At 47.4% G+C, this 19,912-nt stretch overlaps 1 protein-coding gene across 1 annotated transcript in view; it reads left to right on the top strand.

Moving 5' to 3' along the window:
* The window catches only part of MLYCD (malonyl-CoA decarboxylase), a 65,525-nt gene that overhangs the window by 30,967 nt on the left and 14,646 nt on the right, over positions 1-19,912 (top strand). The window contains exon 4 of the mRNA XM_073585110.1: positions 5,771-5,920. Within this exon, the coding sequence (XP_073441211.1) occupies positions 5,771-5,920 (150 nt within the window). The remainder of the gene's footprint in view (positions 1-5,770; positions 5,921-19,912) is intronic.

Raw genomic sequence — 19,912 nt, 5'->3', positions numbered from 1 at the left:
TATGGATACGGATGGAAGCACACTAGATTGAAATTATGTAAAAAATGCAGCTCAAAAATTAAAAGATGTATGAGGCAGCAGTGAGGCACGCTGGGCAGCCTACAACCTGACGTGGCTGCAGGACCCACTCCACAGCGTGAGCTGCACTCACACAGCCCTTGCAGACAGCTGAGAACACTGCTGCTAGGGCAAAGAAGGCTACAGTGGTGGTTTATGTAGCCTGGGTAAAGCACTAGATGTTTGGTGGAATCGCTATTTCTAACTGTCCCTCACAGTCTTCTACAGCAGCCTGTCCCTAACTGAATTCACAGCAGAGTGAACAAGAAATGGCGGCTGCGGTGGCTTTTATAGTGCATCATGACATCATTTCGGCAGCCAATCACAGCCATGCCAATAGTTAACATGCCTACATGCCTAACAGGATGTGCCCACACTTCGGAGGATTCCCATTGGCTTAATCAAAGCAAGCAGGCTCATAGCATGATGGGAACTTCCGATTCCGGTATCCGATATGACAAAAGTATCGGAAGTCAGTATCGGAATTCCGATACCGCTAATATCGGCCGATACCCGATACTTGCGGTATCACAATGTTCAACACTAGTCTCCAGTAATACAAGATGTATGTGAGCTCAGTGTGTCTCCCAGTAATATAGGCTGGGTGTGAGCTCTGTGTGCCTCCCAGTAATACAGATTGGATGTGAGGTCTGTGTCTCCAGTAATACAAGATGTATGTGAGCTCAGTGTGTCTCCCAGTAATATAGGCTGTATGTGAGCTCTGACTGTCTCTTAGTATTGTAAACTATTTTAGACTAACAGGACAAATATAGTGCTCTCGGTGGGGTATTCATGGACACGAAAAACATCAAGTCCAGAATGTGCCAGATTAGAGGGAGAAAGTCCCCTTCCCAGTGTACCTGGCATTAGAAATGCATTTATTTATTGCCAGAACTTCAATGTGGTAAGGAAAGGGTTTAGTTGCCTAAAATAAGGCGGCACCACATGCCTCAATTACCCCAGCAGGACGCCCACGGATAGCGAACACCACTCAAATCTCTGATTTAATAAGAAGCCTTTGAAAATAATGAATAGGAAAGTGTTGCTAATTGTTCGAGGCGTTGACTTCTTCCCCTGGAGGATGGACTGAGTCAGGTGTGTGCCGACTGTGCGCACCCCGCTGCGACGACAGGACCCGCGGATCGCTGCCGAGTGCGAGCGTTTTATGATAATGGAGGTCACGAGCTCTCACAGGAGGGGAAACTTCATGGCGGTGACTCGTACCTGCAGTGCCGGCAATTGCACAAAAATAGTCATAGTAAAGGTGGACGGCGCTGCCACGGGCAAGCGGGAAGCCATTAATTGCACGTACGCCTGCGCAGTTCTCAACGAGAGGGATAAGTGGCACAAATAATGACGCGTCTTTGGGGTTGTGAGTGTAGGAGTTGCTGTGACTGATGGATAAGGAGCTGATTTGCATCACTTGTATATACATAGATGGGGTGATTTAAAGGGAGTGTCAGCACCAAGGAACCGTATCCGCACACAGCCTTGTAGGGCACATAGACCTATAAATATCGTAGTTTTTATTGGTTTTATCACCGCCTCCCTTCTGCAGTAACCAAAATATACTCAGATATGCTAATTAGAATGCTTGGTGCATCCTGGGTGTGGCCAAGAGACTCGGGGAACTGTTCTGACCTCTGGTTTTGCATGTCTCCTCCCTCGCTGGTGATTGACAGCTCTAAAACAAGCATTGGCTCCAGAAAAAGCTCTGGCAAGCTAGCGCTGTCTATTACCAGCGAGGAAGGCGGGAACATGGAAAATGAGTGGGCGGGACGGAGCACACAGAGTCTCTTGGACACGCCCATGGAGCGCTAAGCAGCCTAATGAGCATATTTAATCAAACGCCAGTTTTGGCAGAACGGAGACCCTCAAGGTGCGTTTTTTTATAGCGGCGATGTCCCCTACAGGGTTACATGCAGATAGTTAGGGGTGACCACAGTCTTTTAACCTCTTCACTACCAAGGTTGGTTTGCACGTTAACTCCCGGGCCAATTTTTACAATTCTGACCACTGTCCCTTTATGAGGTTATAACTCAGGAACGCTTCCATGGATCCCGGTGATTCTGACATTGTTTTCTCGTGACATATTGTACTTCACTTTAGTGGTAAAATTTCTTTGCCATAACTTGCGTTTATTTATGAAAAAACGGAGATATGGCGAAAATTTTGAAAATTTTTGGAATTTTCAAACTTTGAATTTTTATGCCCTTAAACCAGAGAGTTATGTGACCCAAAATAGTTAATAAATAACATTTCCCACATGTTTACTTTACATCAGCACAATTTTTGAAGCCAATTTTTTTTTTTTGTTAGGAAGTTATAAGGGTTAAAAGTTCACCAGCGATTTCTCATTTTTACAACACCATTTTATTTTTACGGACCACATCACATTTGAAGCCACTTTGAGGGGTCTATATGATAGAAAATACCCAAAAGTGATACCATTCTAAAAACTGCACCCCTCAAGGTGCTCAAAACCACATTCAAGAAGTTTATTAACCCTTCAGGTGCTTTCACAGGAAATTTTTGAAAGCTTAAAAAAAAATGAACCTTTACCTTTTTTTTTTTCCACAAAACAAATTACTTCCGGTTCATTTTTTTATTTTACCAAGGGTAACAGGAGAAATTAGACTGGAAAAGTTATTTTGCAATTTGTCCTGAGTACTCTGATACCTGATATGTAGGGGGGAACCACTGTTTGGGCGCATGGCAGAGCTCAGAAGGGAAGGAGCGCCGTGTGACTTTTTCACTGCAAAATTGGCTGGAATTCAGATTGGACGCCATGTCACGTTTGGAGAGCCCCTGATGTACCTAAACAGTGGAAACCCCCCACAAGTGACCCCATTTTGGAAACTAGACCCCTCAAGGAACTTATCTAGATGTGTGGTGAGCACTTTGAAACCCACAAGGGCTTCACAGAAGTTTATAACGTACAGCCGTACAATTAAAAAATCATATTTTTTCCCCAATTTTTATTTTCCCAAGGGTAACAGGACCCTAAAAGTTATTGTGCAATTTGTCCTGAGTACGTTGATACCCCACATGTGGGGGTAAACCACTATTTGGGCGCATGGCAGAGCTCGGAAGGGAAGCAGCGCCATTTGACTTTTTTGGCTGGAATTGAGATCAGACGCCATGTTGCATTTGGAGAGCCCCTTATGTACCAAAACAGTGGAAACCCCCCAATTCTAACTTCAACCCGAACCCCAACACACCCCTAACCCTCACTCTTGCCCTAACCCTAGCCCTAATGGGAAAATGGAAATAAATACATTTTTTTTTATTTCATTTTTCCCTAACTAAGGGGGTGATAACGGGGGGGTTTGATTTACTATTTATGGCGGTTTTTTTATGTTTGGCGGCTGTCGCACGCTAAAAGACGCTTTTTATTGTAAAAATAGTTTTTGCATCACCACATATTGAGAGCTATAATTTTTCCATATTTTGACCCACTGAGTCATGTGAGGTCTTATTTTTTGCGAGACGAGTTGACGCTTTTAGGCTGAGTTCACACGTGGCGTTTTTTTTGCGTTTCCGCGGCGGTTTTAACCGCGCGATTTTGCCGCGAAAACGCGAAAAATAAGCATCCCATGCATTCCTATGGGATTCCGCAATGCTGTGCTAATGCTGCGGTTTTTACCGCGGCGGAATCGCTTTGCGGCAAAAAAACGCAGCATGCTCATTAATTTGCGGAATCGCGGCGATCCCGCACCCATAGGAATGCATTGTTCCGCTTACTTCCCGCAAGTGGCTGTGCACACCATGCGGAAATTAAGCGGAACAATTGCGGATGGTACCCACGGTCCGGAGGAGAGGAGACTGTCCTCCGGGCTCTGGGTACCATATCCCTGTAAAAAATAGAATTTAAAATAAAAAATATTGTTATTCTCACCTTCCGGCATCCCGCGCAGCCTTCCCGCCTCTCTCCACGCTCCCGGTCCCAGTAAGCCTTTGCGAAAATGCCCGCGATGGCGTCCGTTCTCGCGGGATCGCGAAGTCTCGCGGTCATTCGCGCGACGTCATCGCGAATGACCGTGAGACATCGCGATCCCGCGAGAACGGACGTCATCGCGGGCATTTTCGCAAAGGATTACTGGGAACGGATGCGTGGGACGCCGGAAGGTGAGAATAACACTATTTTTTATTTTTTTTTACATTCTATCTTTTACTACTGATGCCGCATAGGCAGCCTCAGTAGTAAAAAGTTGGTCACACTCGTCAAACACTATGTTTGACGAGTGTGACCAACCTGTCAATCAGTTCTCCAAGCGATGCTACAGATCGCTTGGAAAACGCTAGCATTTTGCAAGCTAAATACGCTTGCAAAATGCTAGTTTTTCCACGGGAAAATCGCGGGAATTTAAAATGCGATTTTCCCGCGGAATGGAATTCCGGAATTCTCGCGGTAATTTCCGCGAGAGTTCCGGTACGTGTGCACTTAGCCTTATTGGTATCATTTTCAGGCACATGACATTTGTTGATCGCTTTTTATTCCGATTTTTGGGACACAGCATGAACAAAAACCAGCATTTCATGAATTTCTTTTGGGGGGGTGCGTTTACACCGTTCCGCTTGCGGTAAAATTGATTAAGCGGTTTTATTCTTCGGGTCAGTACGGTTACAGCGATACCTCATTTATGTTGTTGCTTTATGTTTTGGCGCTTTTATGCAATGAAAACAATTTTTCATCAAAAATTATTTTTGCATTGCTTTATTCTGCGAGCTATAACTTTTTTACTTTTTCGCTGATGATGCTGTGTGGTGGCTCATTTTTTGCGGGACAAGATGACGTTTTCAGCGGTACCATGGAAATTTATATTCCTCTTTTTGATCGCGCGTTATTGCACTTTTTGTTCGGTATGATAATAAAGCTTTATTTTTTGCGGGGTTCAATAAAGGGGTTAACTAGTGGGACAGTTTTATAGGGCGGGTCGTTACGGACGCGGCGATACCAAATATGTGTACTTTTATTGTTTTTTTTGTTTTTATTTAAAAAAAAAAAAAAAGGAATTTATTAGGGAATATTTTTTTATTTTTTTATTTTTTTAAAGTTATTTTTACACTTTTAACTTTATTACAATGTCCCAGGGGGGACATAACTGTCATGTGACAGATCGCTGTGACAGATCAGCGATCTGTCACAGGCAGTGCTGCAGGCTTCCTCATGCCGGCGCTTTGCATGCATGAGGAAGCCGCCTCCCTGCAGGCCCCCGAAGGTCCCCGCCGCCATTTTGGATTCGGGGACCTGCAGGGAAGGAGACCCCCGCAGCAGCGCTGCACATCGCGCTGCTGTGGGGGGCTCAGGGAAACACGGAGGGAGCCCCCTCCCTCCCAATGCTTCCCTAAACCCCCGGTACACTGCGATCGTGTTTGATCGCGGTGTGCAAGGGGTTAACGTGTCGGGGGCGGTCTGTGACCGCCCCTGACACATAGTGCCGGGTGTCAGCTGTGATAATCAGCTGACACCCGGCCGCGATCAGCTGCGCTCCCCCGTGAGCGCAGCTGATCGCGCTAGATGTACTATTCCGTCCTTGGGACTTAGGTCCCAGGTCACATGGACAGAATAGTACGTCTAATGCAGGAAAGGGGCTAAAAAGGGGCAGTATTTTGAGGATCAATGATACAATTCCATTTTCACCAGTTGGGACATAGGTTTTTATTGTGGGCATGTTACCATGTTCATTGTTTTTTTTTTTTCTTTGCATAGACAATTGTGAAAGAGATTCTTCCGTCCGAGGTAGAGGAGGAAAAGAAGATCAAGTCGGCCATTTTTTACTCCATTAGTCTGACGCAACAAGGTCTGCAAGGCGTGGAGCTGGGCAATTATCTCATCAAGAGGGTAGTGAAGGAGCTACAGGTTGGTAAAGCGTCCCTCTTGCTTATTACCCAGTTCCATAGCATGTGCTGCCGAATCTACAGTGCGGCGGTACTAATCGTTCTCCTATTATACTTGCACTGATACATTGCAACAAACCCTCTGCTCTTATCAGAACTTATCCCAATGCATCATGAAAAAAGAAGACAAATGCAACACTCACCAATGGTGCTGAAAAACGTATTTTTTTCACATGAATTCCATCAACAGGTATGTGGACATGCCGGACATTAGAGGAATGCTAGGGGAGGGAGGTGCCGGACAACGGCCATTTCGCGATTACTCGCTTCTACGGGTCCAGGTGTGAAATAAAGACGCACAGTTTTTCAGCTCCATTGGTGAGTGCTGCATTTTTCTTCTTTTTTCATGATGCATTGAAATATTCATGTTTTTCATGCAAGCACCTCCGTTTTTTGACTGAACTATACACCGCAATACTTCAGATAAATAGCTCCATCTGTTAATGTGGTGATTTGTGTGCCCTAGCCTGCCGTTCATCTGTGTGCTTTCTTGCTGGTCTTATCAGAACTTATGCCGGACTGTTTTCACCCTCTGACTGGATCTTGAAAATAGTTGTGGGAGTAGAAGTAGAAAGCCTCCGTAAAAAAAGACAAAGGGGTGAGGCTATTGAAGACCACTTCGATTTGCCCAAGCTACACATTATTACCTTCCAGTTTAGGCGACCCCCCCCCCGGTGATAGCAGATAATCGCACTAGGTTTGTTTATTTTTTTCACCCAAAAAATTCTGTCCCCTAGGTGTCTCTCTTCTGTGTAACCTGTTTTCCACTGCCTGTTATCCAGAGTAATCCGTCATTGGCAGCAGCGACTCCGAGAAAGATTTCAGAAAGTGGGGACAGATTTTTGCTGATTTACAGTAATTGGGGGGGCGGGCCTTTGCCACTTTACAGTGGGGGGGCGGGTCTCTGCCACTTTACAGTCAGTGGAGGGAGCGGGTCTTTGCCGCTTTACAGTCAGTGGAGGGGGCTGGTCTTTGCCGCTTTACCATCAGTGGGGGGGCGGGTCTTTGCCGTTTTACCGTCAGTGGGGGGCGGGTCTTTGCCATTTTACCATCAGTGGGGGGCGGGTCTTTGCCGCTTTACCGTCAGTGGGGGGGCGGGTCTTTGCCACTTGACCGGAAGTGTGGGCGGGTCTTTTCCACTTTACGGTCAGTGGGGGGGGGGCGGGTCTTTGCCACTTTACAGGAAGCAAAACCCAAGATAGAAACAAAGTAAGCAAATACCCTGCAGTAAATATATAAATAAACAGCAATAGTACATGAACATGATACAGGGTGCTTAGGTAACACTTTTTTGTTAATCAAGATTATGTTAACGAAGTTCCTTTATATTATTTTCATGTGCTAATGCTATTTATTTACTGCATTGCCCCATGGCTGGATGTCCATGAGGCGTTTCTCGGTCCTTCTCAGCCCTTATTTACATTTTACGCCACTTGACAAATGGTAAGTGTGAAGAATATTGGAGATATAACTTCATGTCAATCATTTGTATCCTAATTTGCAGGGGCTTATAAAACTCTTTTCCCATGTGCAGCTGTACCAGGACACCTTGCTTAGCAGTGGGGTGGGGGGTGTCATGCCTCAAAAGGCTGTGAGTGACAGATCTCACACCTTGAACCAGCTAAGCTCAGAACATAAGGCGTGTTTGCAAACTAGATACCATGCGGTCTAACTGCTTTGTTGAGTCAGCTAGGATTTCATAAGGAGAATATGTACTTATCCTATGTCCTGGTCACACTCCAGTTACATTTTCAAGATCTCTGGACCAGACCGAGTGCCTTCCAGAGTCTTGATCTGTACTAACACCACAGGGTGGGGTGATACGTAGCATGGCGGTAGCAAAGCTGTGTTTCGTCTCAAAGAGTAGCAGGTGCCCGGCCGGACCCGATGGATAATGGACCAGGCTTAGATCTAACTAGATGGTGGCCCGATTCTAACTCATCAGGTATTCTAGAATATGGCAAAAAAAAATAAAAAAAAGGATATACTCACCTTCCAACGGCACCCGGACTCTTTCCCTCCTCTCACCACGCGCTTGACATCTTCCGGTCCCAGTAATGCTTTTTGCGAAAGACCGCTGATGCCGTTGCGCTCTCGCGAGAGTGACATCATCTCTGGTCCTTCGCGCTAAGCATTACTGGGACCGGAAGATGCCGGGTGCGTGGTGGGAAAGAGTCCGTGGGCCGTCAGAAGGTGAGAATAACCTTTTTTTAATTTTTTTTTTTTCCTCACCTTCCGACGGCCCCCGATCTCCTCTCCTCCACGCTCCCGGCATCTTCCGGTCCCAGTAATGTTTAACGCGAAAGACCGGAGATGACGTCACTCTCGCGAGAGCGCAATGTCATCAGCGGTCTTTTGCGCAAAGCATTACTGGGACCGGAAGGTGCCGGGCGCGTGGTGAGAGGAGGGAAAGAGTCCGGGGGCAGTCGGAAGGTGAGTATATCATTATTTTTAATATTAATTCTATTTTCCAGGACGTCGTCCTCCTCATTACAGGGACAGGAAAGCACACGAAAAGGTTAAGGCTGAGTTCACACGTGGCGTTTTTTTCGCGTTTCCGCAGCGGTTTTAACCGCGCGATTTTGCCGCGAAAACGCGAAAAATAAGCATCCCATGCATTCCTATGGGATTCCGCAATGCTGTACTAATGCTGCGGTTTTTACCGCGGCGGAATCGCTTCGCGGTAAAAACCGCAGCATGCTCATTAATTTGCGGAATCGCGGCGATCCCGCACCCATAGGAATGCATTGTTCCGCTTACCTCCCGCATGTGGCTGTGCTCACCATGCGGAAAGTAAGCAGAACATTTGCGGATGGTACCCACGGTCCGGAGGAGAGGAGACTGTCCTCCGGGCTTTGGGTACCATATCCCTGTAAAAAAATAGAATTTAAAAATAAAAAATATTGTTATTCTCACCCTCCGACGTCCCGCGCAGTCTTCCTGCTTCTCTTCACGCTCTCGTTCCCAGTAGTCCTTTGCGAAAATGCCCGCGATGGCGTCCGTTCTCGCGGGATCGCGAAGTCTCGCGGTCATTCGCGCGACGTCATCGCGAATCACCGCGAGACGTCGCGATCCAGCGAGAACTGACGTCATCGCGGGCATTTTCGCAAAGGATTACTGGGAACGGCTGCGCGGGACGTCGGAAGGTAAGAATAACACCATTTTTTATTTTTTTTTTACATTGTATCTTTTACTACTGATGCTGCATAGGCGGCCTCAGTAGTAAAAAGTTGGTCACACTTGTCAAACACTATGTTTGACGAGTGTGACCAACCTGTCAATCAGTTCTCCAAGCGATGCTACAGATCGCTTGGAGAACGCTAGCCTTTTGCAAGCTAATTACGCTTGCAAAATGCTAGTTTTTCCGTGGGAAAATCGCGGGAATTTAAAATGCGATTTTCCCGCGGACAGGAATTCCGGAATTCGCGCGGTAATTTCCGCGAGAGTTCCGGTACGTGTGCACTTAGCCTAAAAGGTCCCGTCCCACCCCCTTTCCCTCAGTGTCTTTCCTGTCCTTGCATGGTGGAACACGCGAGAGGATTGCTCAAGAGCTTACTGGAGGGCCCAGGGGGATCGGGCGGCCAGTCCAAACCTTCCCCCTGTCAAGACGCCCGGGGCTGAAACTTCCTGGTGGAGACCCCAAAGGCCAGGAGCAGGACAATGCTCCTGGAGGGAGCTACTCCTCCCGGTGGGAGGCTCTCGGCTCCAGTCAGTGGCAGTCGAAAGCCGGTCCCCCGCAGACAACTGGCCGTGCGGGCGCCGGCGTCACACACAGAGCGCCCTCAGAGGCGCAGGCGGGGCCAGCGTCCGGACAGGAGGCGGCCGGCCCGGCGACATTCCCGGCCCATCGCAGGAAGACGCGTGTCACTGCCGGTGACGTCACGCGCCGGGTTTGAAACAGAGCGCGCGATCCAGAAGCGCAGCGTCTCCCGGAATCGCATATCTCGGCAGTGATGGACTCAGAGGCTCCGGCGAATGGAGGGGTAAGTGCGCCTGGCGCAGACCACCCTCCCCACAGCCATCCCCGCAGCCCAGGATGACTGACCTGACTATCCCTATCTTACTATCTTATATCAATAGGATAAGGGAACACCAGCAGCCCCTCCAGACAGTGACTAAAGAACCTGCCAAGGCCACATCCAAGTCGGTCAGATGCCCTGTATGCAGGGTAAAGCTGCCAGACACCCATAGCAAAGCCCTCTGTGGCCCCTGCACATCAAGGTTCATAAGAGATGAACAGCCATCCCTCCTCTCGGAGATGCGATCCCTGATACGGGAGGAAGTCCAAGCCTCCAGATCCAGCCTCGCACGGCAGCAGTCCCCCAGTCCAGGGCCAAGCCGCAAGCGTCCGAGGTGGGAGGCAGAGCCAGTTTCTGAAGCAAGCTCTATCGAAGGGTCAGACTTCCGGGACTCAGATCCAGAGGAGGAAGGAGAGATCCCGACAGACATGCAGGACCAAGGCAGGAAATACCTGTTCAGACTAGAGGATACGGACGAGTTGGTCCAGGCGGTGAGGAACACTATGCAGATCGAGGAAGTTCCTAAGTCGCAATCCAGACAGGACCTGATGTTCGGAGGATTTGTGGCTTGGAGACAGACCGTGTTCCCTGTAAGCGAACACATCAAAACGATGGTCCTAGAGGAGTGGAAGGAGGCAGAACGTCGACTTGTACTGTCCTGTGACTTTAAGAGTCGACTACCCTTCGACCCAGAGGAAACACGATTGTGGGAGGAAATTCCTAAAATTGATGTTCCCGTAGTTAGTCACCAAAAAGACCGCAATCCCGTTCGAGGACTCAAGTCTCTGTGACCCGATGGACAGGAAGGCGGACATTCTATTAAAGAGGGCATGGGAGTTGGCGGCAGCCCTCATTAGGGCTAACATAGCAGCCACCTCGGTGGCTAGGTCCATGTTCTTATGGATGGGGCATTTGGAGGAGCACCTAACCAACAAGACCCCTAGATCCGAGATCCTAGCATCCCTTCCCCTTATGAAATCATCCACGGCATTCCTGTCAGATATGTCAGCCGAATCAGTAAGGTTTGCAGCCAGAAGCGGCTCCCTTTCTAATGCAGCTCGGAGAGCGGCCTGGCTTAAATCCTGGTCGGGGGATAACGCTTCAAAGGCGAAGCTATGCTCCATCCCCTTTTCGGGCCTAAGAGTGTTCGGACCAGCCCTAGATAGCATTTTAGAGCTAGTGTCTGACAAAAATAAGGGGTTCCCAGAGGAAAAACCTAAGCGGCCCCAGTCCTTTCAGAGAGGCCCCTTCTATAGGAGACAGACCGACTTTTGGAACCAGGGTAGGTCCAACAGGAGCTCCTATAGAAGCTCCCACACCCAGGGTGGGAGAAGCAAAGGCTCCCTTTTTGCGTCAACCTCCAGATCTAGGAGGCAATGACGCCATAGGTATCGGGGGAAGAATTCGCAGTAAATTTGGCCCGGGTTACCCACAACCAGTGGGTCCTCAGAACCATTGCAAAAGGCTACAGCATAGAATTTTGCTCCCCTCCCCCCCGACAGATATATTCCCCCCCCACCGTAGTCCCGGCGGACTCCGCCATGTGGACGGACCTACAGGACATGCTCAAGTCAGAGGTTATAGTACCAGTTCCTCTGTCAGAGAGGGGAGAGGGACACTACTCCTCCCTGTTCTCCACTGCAAAAGCATCCGGCGAGGCCCGAACTATTATACACTTAAAACCTCTGAATGCCTGGGTCAGGTACAAGAGGTTCCTGGTGGAATCAATTTGGTCGGCAATACATCTAATAGACAGGGATGCTGTCATGTGTACCCTCGACTTAAAGAGTGTGTACTATCAGGTCCCTATCCATCCCTCATCCCAGAGACTGCTAAGATTCGCAGTCAGACTACCGACCCAGACCTGCCACTTCCAGTTCCAATGCCTTCCATTCGGGCTGGTGTCAGCCCCCTGAATATTCACAAAGCTGGTAGTGGAGGTAGTGGCTCACCTGAGAAATTTAGGTATCGTGATCATACCATACTTAGACGACTTCCTCCTGGTGGCAGGATCTGAAAAAGAGCTCATTCGAGACAGGAACCGAATGGTTACAATAATGGAGTTCCTCGACTGGGTAATCAACTGGCAGAAGACAGACCTGATAGCAGAAAGCAGAAAGGTCTTCCTGGGAGTTCTCCTAGACTCAGAAGGCAGGATATCCCTGCTACCAAGAGAGAAGCAAAGGACTATTCAAAACAGAGCCGTACACCTCTTGAAGCACCGCTCCTCTATAAGAGGGGCAATGGAGGTTTTGGGCCTAATGACGGCTTGCATTCCGTGTGTCAGATGGGCCCAGTTCCATTGGAGACCCTTACAAAAAGAGATCCTCGCAAGATGGGACAGACGTCAGGCTTCGCTCGACAAACCCATAAGACTGCCAGGACCGGTGAAAAGGTTACTACGGTGGTGGACACAGCTCAGGAACCTGCAGGTGGGCGTACTATGGACAACCTCTCCATACGTGGTAATCACCACAGATGCCAGTACGTGGGGTTGGGGAGCCCACGTAGAAGGGAAGATCTTCCAGGGAAGATGGCCAGTAGACATCAGAAACAGATCCTCCAACTTCAGGGAACTCTATGCGGTCTGGGAAACCCTGCGGCGGAACTGGTTGGTCCTGAAGAACTGATATGTCCGAATATTGTCTGACAACGTATCAGTGGTTTCATTCCTGAAGCACCAGGGAGGCCCCAGACATTGACCACTCCAAGCCCTAGCAGGAAGAATATTCACCTGGGCAGAGAGAACTGTCCTCTCAGTAACGGCAATAGACCTAGAGGGTTCCCAGAATGTGGTAGCGGACTACCTAAGCAAACAGCAGGTCTGCCCGCAGAGTGGAAACTGAACAAAGAGACTTTCCATCAACTGTGTCAGCGTTGGGGGACCCCTAGAATAGATCTTTTTGCAAATTGAAAAAACTCAAAGGTCTCCAGATTCTACTCCCTGAACCCGGCGGACAACCCGGAAGGCGTAGACGCCCTGAGGCAGGCTTGGGAAGAAACCCTCTCGCACGCATTCCCACCACTGGCGCTCATACCGGCGGTACTCAGGAAAATCTGCGAGGACCGCGTGAAGGTGATAATGATTGTACCATACTGGCCGAGGAGAAGCTGGTTTCCCCTACTAGGGGCCATGGCAGTGGAAAGCCCAGTCGAGCTACTCCTGAAGAAAGACATCATCCACCAGGGCCCGATCCGCCACCTGAATCCAGCAAGACTCCACCTCTTGGCTTTGATCCTGAAAGGGACATCCTGAAGGCAAAAGGCTTGTCAGATCAGGTCATATCTACCCTACAGGCCAGCAGGAAACCGGTTACATCCGCAATTTCCCGGAAAATATGGAAGAGATTCTGTCTGGACGGTGGCAGGTCCGACCTCGTGGCAGGTACCCCTGACCTCCCTAGTGTCTTAGACTTCCTACAGTCGGGGTATAATAAAGGCCTTAAGCCCAGCACTTTAAAGGTCCAGATTTTGGCCTTGAGCTCCTTCTTTGATTACCCTCTAGCTTCTCATCCGTAGGAAGTAAGATTCATAAGGGCCACGCAACGTCTTTGCCCCAGAATTAGGCAGCTCACCCCGCCTTGGGACTTTAGCCTGGTCCTCAGATCCCTATGTAGGGACCCCTACGTCCCCAGTGAAAGGATGACCATCGCAACTCTCACTCGCAAAACGGCCTTGCTTGTAGCCATTACCACGGCCAAGAGAATAGGGGAAGTCCAGGCCCTGTCGACCAGAGACCCATATCTCCAGATCAGAGAAGACCTTAAAATCCTGAGATTAGATCCGGCATTTGTCCCAAAGGTAGCCTCTTACCAAAATATAAACCAAGAGATAGTGTTACCATCCTTCTGTGACAATCCCCGTAATGAAAAGGAACAGCGTCTCCACTCAGTGAATGTGAGACGTGCAGTTATAAACTACCGAGAGGCCACCAACAGCTGATGTATTGAACCAAATCTGTTCATCCTGTTTGGGGGTAAGAACTAGGGGAGAAAAGCCTCTAAGGCATCCATCGCAAGATGGATTACTTCAGTAATCTCAGATGCCTACCAATCGAAAGGCGCCAACCCGCCAGATACTTTAAAGGCCCACTCTACAAGGGCAGTATCGGCCTCTTGGGCCAAGCGAGTGGGCGCCTCGGTTGATCAAATCTGTAGAGCAGCAACCTGGGCCAGTCTTAATACATTCTGCAAGCACTACAAGCTTGATGTGCTATCTGGTCAACAGATCGCATTTGGGAGAAAGGTTCTCCAGGCGGTAATCCCACCTTGAGGAGGTGCTTTGGTACTCTCCATGGTGCTGTCAGGTGGACGTCCTGGAAAATAGGTATTAGACCTACCGGTAATGATGTTTCCAGGAGTCCATCCTGACAGCACGGGTAGTTCCCTCCCTGTTCATGTTATGTCATATGCTGTAATATGCTTGTATCATTAAAGTGTTATTGCATTATCCACGCTGTGGTACTTGTTAAATCACTGAGGGAAAGGGGGTGGGACGGGACCTTTTAAACTCTCGTGTGCTTTCCTGTCCTTGTAAGGAGGAGGAGGACGTCCTCCATGGTGCTGTCAGGATGGACTCCTGGAAACATCATTACTGGTAGGTCTAATACCTATTTTGTACAAGTTTATGGTACCCAGGGCCTGGAGGAGAGTCTCCTCTCCTCCAGACCCTGGGTACCATCCGCACATTGAGTGCTGCGCCGGTCATCTCCCGGCTGCGTTGCTGCTGACCTCCGTGCGGTAGAAGATGACCCGCGGCAACCGTTGGGAGATCAGCGGCTAGTGCTGCAGATCTCCCAACGGTAGCGGTGGCGTGTGTCGTTCGAATGCCGTGCCAATTCGCGGCCGGACTGCGCCTGTCGCTGATTGGTTGTGGCCGGCTGGGCGCGACCCAATCAGCGATGCGCGATTTCCGATACAGACAGACAGACAGAATTAGACGATTATATAGAATCATAGAATCATAGAATCGTAGAGTTGGAAGGGACCTCCTGGGCCATCTGGTCCAACCCCCTGCTCAAAGCAGGATTCGCTAAATCATCCCAGTTAGATGTCTGTCCAGCCTCTGTTTGAAGACTTCCATTGAAGGAGAACTCACCACTTCTCGTGGCAGCCTGTTTTACTCATTGATCACTCTAACTGTCAAAAAGTTTTTTCTAATATCTAATCTGTGTCTCCTCCCATTCAGCTTCATCCCATTGCTTCTAGTCTTTCCTTGTGCAAATGAGAATAAAGTTGATCCTTCTACAATGTGACAGCCCTTTAGATATTTGTAGACAGCTATTAAGTCTCCTCTCAGTCTTCTCTTTTGCAAACTAAACATTCCCAAATCCTGCAACCTTTCCTCATAAGACAGGGTTTGCAGACCGGTCACCATTCTGGTCGCTCTTTTCTGAACTTGCTCCAGTTTGTTGATGTCTTTTTTAAAATGTGGTGCCCAAAATTGGACACAATATTCCAGATGAGGTCTGACCAAAGAGGAGTAGAGGGAAATAATGACTTCACGTGATCTAGACTGTATGCTTCTGTTAATACATCCTAGAATTGCATTTGCCTTTTTTGCTGCTGCATCACACTGTTGACTCATATTCAGTCTGTGATCTATTAGTATACCCAAGTCTTTTTCACATGTGCTGTCACTTAGCCCTATTCCTCCCATTCTATATATGCTTTTTTCATTTTTATTGTACAGATGTAGTACTTTGCATTTCTCCCTGTTAAAAACCATTCTGTTAGTTGCTGCCCACTTCTCCAGTTTATTTAAATCTTTTTGAATCCTCTCTCTCTCTTCTCTAGTATTAGCTATCCCTCCTAGCTTTGTGTCATCAGCAAATTTAATCAGTTTACCCTCAATTCCTTCATCTAAATTGTTGATAAAGATGTTGAACAATACAGGGCCCAGGACAGAGCCCTGTGGTACCCCACTTGAGACATTCTTCCAACTGGATGTGCAGCCATTTACGACCACTCTTTGGGTCCGATCACTAAGCCAGTTATGAATCCACCTAACAGTTGCCATGTCCATTCCATACTTAGTCATTTTTTCAATAAGGATTGTATGAGAGACTTTGTCAAATGCTTTGCTGAAGTCAAGATATACTATATCTACAGCATTTCCTTGATCCACCCAATCAGTAATACCATCATAGAAGGAAATTAAATTAGTCTGACATGACTTATTAGTTACAAACCCATGCTGACTCTGTTTAATCACTTCATTCTTATCCAGGTATTGACATACATGTTGTTTAATAATTTGTTCAAAGATCTTTCCTGGTATAGAAGTCAGACTCACCGGCCTATAGTTGCCTGGGTCCACCTTCTTCCCCTTTTTGAAGATAGGAACAACATTTGCTCTTCTCCAGTCTTCTGGCACTTCTCCTGTTCTCCAAGAATTTTCAAAGATTATGGAGAGGGGTTCAAAAATTTCTTCTGCTATCTCCTTCAGTACTCTGGGGTGTAATTCATCTGGACCTGGAGACTTGAATACATTTAGGTTAGCTAAGTGTTTCCTCACTATCTTTCTGTTTATAGATATCCTGGATTCTTCTATTCCCTTAATAGGACAGTGAATAACAGTTGATGTTACATTTCCTTTCTGAGAGAAAACAGATGCAAAATAGGAATTTAAACGTTCAGCCTTCTCAACATCCTGTCTTACCATTTCATCATTTTCATCCTGTAAAAATCCTATAGCATCTTTGACTTTTCTTTTACTTTTGACATATCCCCAAAATCCTTTATTATTGCTTTTGACATCTCTTGCAAGCCTCAATTCATTTTCAGCTTTAGATAATCTGATTTGTGCCTTGCAGGTTCTGCAGACAGCATTATATTCTTCTTTAGATATGCCTCCTTCTTTCCATTTTATAAACATTTTTTGCTTCCTTTTTAGCATGTGCTTAAGTTCTGTGTTCATCCATCCTGGTTTCCTTAAATGCTTCCTATTCTTCCCTCTTTTCGGAATTGTTAACAACTGTGCTTTGAGAATTTCATTTTTCAAGATTTCCCATCCTTCCTGGACATTTTTGTCTTTAAGGATATCCAGCCATTGGATCCCTCCAATTCTCTTTCTGAATCCCTTAAAATCTGCCTTTCTGAAATCTAACCTTGACGTCTGAGTCTTCACAGGTCTACCGCCTCTAGTAATCCAAAATTCTAAAATAGCATGGTCGCTACCTCCTCAACCATTTCCTCCCTGTTTATAAGGATTAGATCCAAGGTAGCAGTTCCCTTTGTTTTCTCCTTTACCTTTTGGAAGATAAAGTTGTCAGCAAGAGAGGATAAGAATTTCCTTGACCTGTTAGTTTTGCCTGAGAGAGATTCCCAACAAATGTCTGGATAGTTGAAATCTCCCATGACAACTATGTCATATTTTTTGGAGAACTTGGCCATTTGATGCATAAAGAGTTCATCCATATCTTGAGCTTGCACAGGCGGCCTGTAGTAAATGCCTACAATGGTGTCCTTTCCATTGTTCTGTCCTTGTATTCTTACCCAAACAGTTTCCACAGAACTCCCAGTCTCTGAAGCTTCAATCTCTGTGCAGATATACGCATTTCTAACATACAATGCGACACCCCCTCCTCGTTTATCAAGTCTGTTTCTTGCAAATAAGTTGTATCCTTCTAGTCTTGTATTCCAATCATGTGTATTGTCCCACCAAGTTTCAGTGATTCCAATGACATCATATTTCTTTTCCTGTGTTAGTAGTTCCAATTCTCCTTGTTTGTTGCCCATGCTTTGTGCATTAGTATAGAAACATTTTAGTTTGTGATTGGTTTCTCTTTCTCCAATATTTTTTTTAATTAGATTCTTTCGTCTTTGTTCTTCCTTTCCACTTCTAATAGCAGAGTTCTCAGTAGCATTTGTCAGGTGTATGGCTTTTTCTGGTCTTTTGCTTCCCTTCCCATGTTGTTCTAGTTTAAAGCTCTCCTTACAAGTGTAGCAAGGCGACTTCCAAATACATGCTTTCCAGTCTTCGTAAGGTGCACCCCATCTCTAGCAAGTAGTCCATCGTATAAGTAGTTCACTCCGTGATCCAGAAATCCAAATCGTTGCTGACGGCACCATCGACGTAGCCAGTTGTTCACCTGCAGAATCTTATTCCACCTCCTTGTTCCATGGCCATCCACTGGGAGGATGGAAGAGAAGACCACCTGCGCTCCCAGTTCTTTCACTTTCTTGCCTAAGTCTTCAAAGTCTCTGCAGATGGTTTCCAGGTCGTTTCTTGCGGTGTCATTTGTCCCCACATGTAGTAGCAGGAATGGGTAGTCATCTGTAGGTCTGAAGAGTCCTGATATCCTGTCAGACACATCTTTAATTTTTGCACCTGGAAGACAGCACATTTCTCTTGAAGTTATATCCGGTCTGCAGATAGCGGCCTCTGTTCCTCTCAGCAGGGAATCCCCCATGACCACCACTCTCCGTTTCTTCTTCACAACATTTTTCTTTCTCCATCCAGGAGGACTCTGAAGGCGTACAAGGTTGCTGTTTGTTGGCAAAGTCTTATCCTGATGTATTTCTTCATCATTTTCCTGCGTGAGAGCCTGGTACTGGTTTCTGAGCAGTATGGGTGCTGACTGCCTCCTGATCCTCCTGCTTCTCTGGGTCACATGTCTCCATTCCTCTGTTTCTTCAGGTGCACTTCGAATTTCTTCTCTTTCTGTAACATGAAGAGATAATTCTGCTCTGTCCAAGAACTCTTCACCTTCCTTAATGATCTTCAACGTAGCTAACCTCTCTTCGAGATTTTGCAACTTTTCCTCCAACAGGGTCACAAGCTTGCATTTGTGGCATGTGAAGTTTGGCTTTTCCACTGGTAAATCTGTGAACATGTAGCAAGAAATGCAGCTCACCAAATGGCTCCTGGCCTCTTCCATCTTGAGATTTCTTAAAAAGATGAAAGCTGCGCCTGTCGGCGCGCGGTTTCTCCGATTTCCTCTTTTCAGCTGCAACGGCCAAAACCCAGTGATCGTTGAGCTCGCGGAGACTCTTCACTTATCCCAGAAGGCACTGGGAATATGCAAATGATCTCCTCAAGACTCTTCCCCTGGTTTCTCTGATTTCCTCTTTTCAGCTGCAACGGCCAAAACCCAGTGATCGTTGAGCTCGCGGAGACTCTTCACTTATCCCAGAAGGCACTGGGAATATGCAAATGATCTCCTCAAGACTCTTCCCCTGGCTATAGTAGATGAGGAACCTGTGGCAGTCCTGCTGGGCTGACCAGGTTCTGTTTCACAGGTGCTAGTGAAAGGGCTCTCTCAGCCTGTCAGGGTTATGAGCGAGTGTGGTGCCACATCCTCTAACTCCCTGTGCCTCCCTGGGCCCATGTGGACAGGGGGCATCTGTGTAAAACTGTAGCAAGACGACCTTGCATGTCCCCAGGGGGTGCGGAACGTCATGTTGGTGAAAGTGGGGAGACCGCATTACATGATCCTTCTGATGTAATAGTGACATCAGGTAGGGTGACGAGGTGCAGGTTTGTCACAGGTTTTAATATTAGAGGTTAGGACTGTACAGAGTAGGGTCACAGTGGCGGGGTGCGATGGCTTCTACGTTTTATTGGTCAAAATTATGTTCACAAAGTTCCCTACATTATTTTCATGCACTCCTGATATTTATTTTCTGCAGGGATTTTGCTTATTTTCTTGGGTTTCGTTTGTTTAGTGGCCAGTGTGAACATGCGCCTACATGCACACTAACTTATATTCCAGTTCAGGTTTAGTTTTTTTGTTTTTTTTTCTTACAGGAATCGGGACCGGGTCGGTGCCGCTGTACAGGAAGCAGGGGGCCGGGTCGTTGCCACATTACAGGAAGCAGGGGGCCGGGTCGGTGCCGATGTACAGGAAGCAGGGGGCCGGGTCGTTGCCGCATTACAGGATTCAGGGGGCTGGGTCGTTGTCGCATTACAAGATTCAGGGGGCTGGGTCGTTG

Source organism: Dendrobates tinctorius, unplaced genomic scaffold (assembly GCF_039654945.1).
Source record: "Dendrobates tinctorius isolate UK_male_01 unplaced genomic scaffold, ASM3965494v1 ptg000009l, whole genome shotgun sequence".
Classification (NCBI taxonomy): Eukaryota; Metazoa; Chordata; class Amphibia; order Anura; family Dendrobatidae; genus Dendrobates; species Dendrobates tinctorius.
The sequence above is the reverse complement of the archived record's forward strand: the minus strand, read 5'-3'. Positions and strand labels throughout refer to the sequence as shown.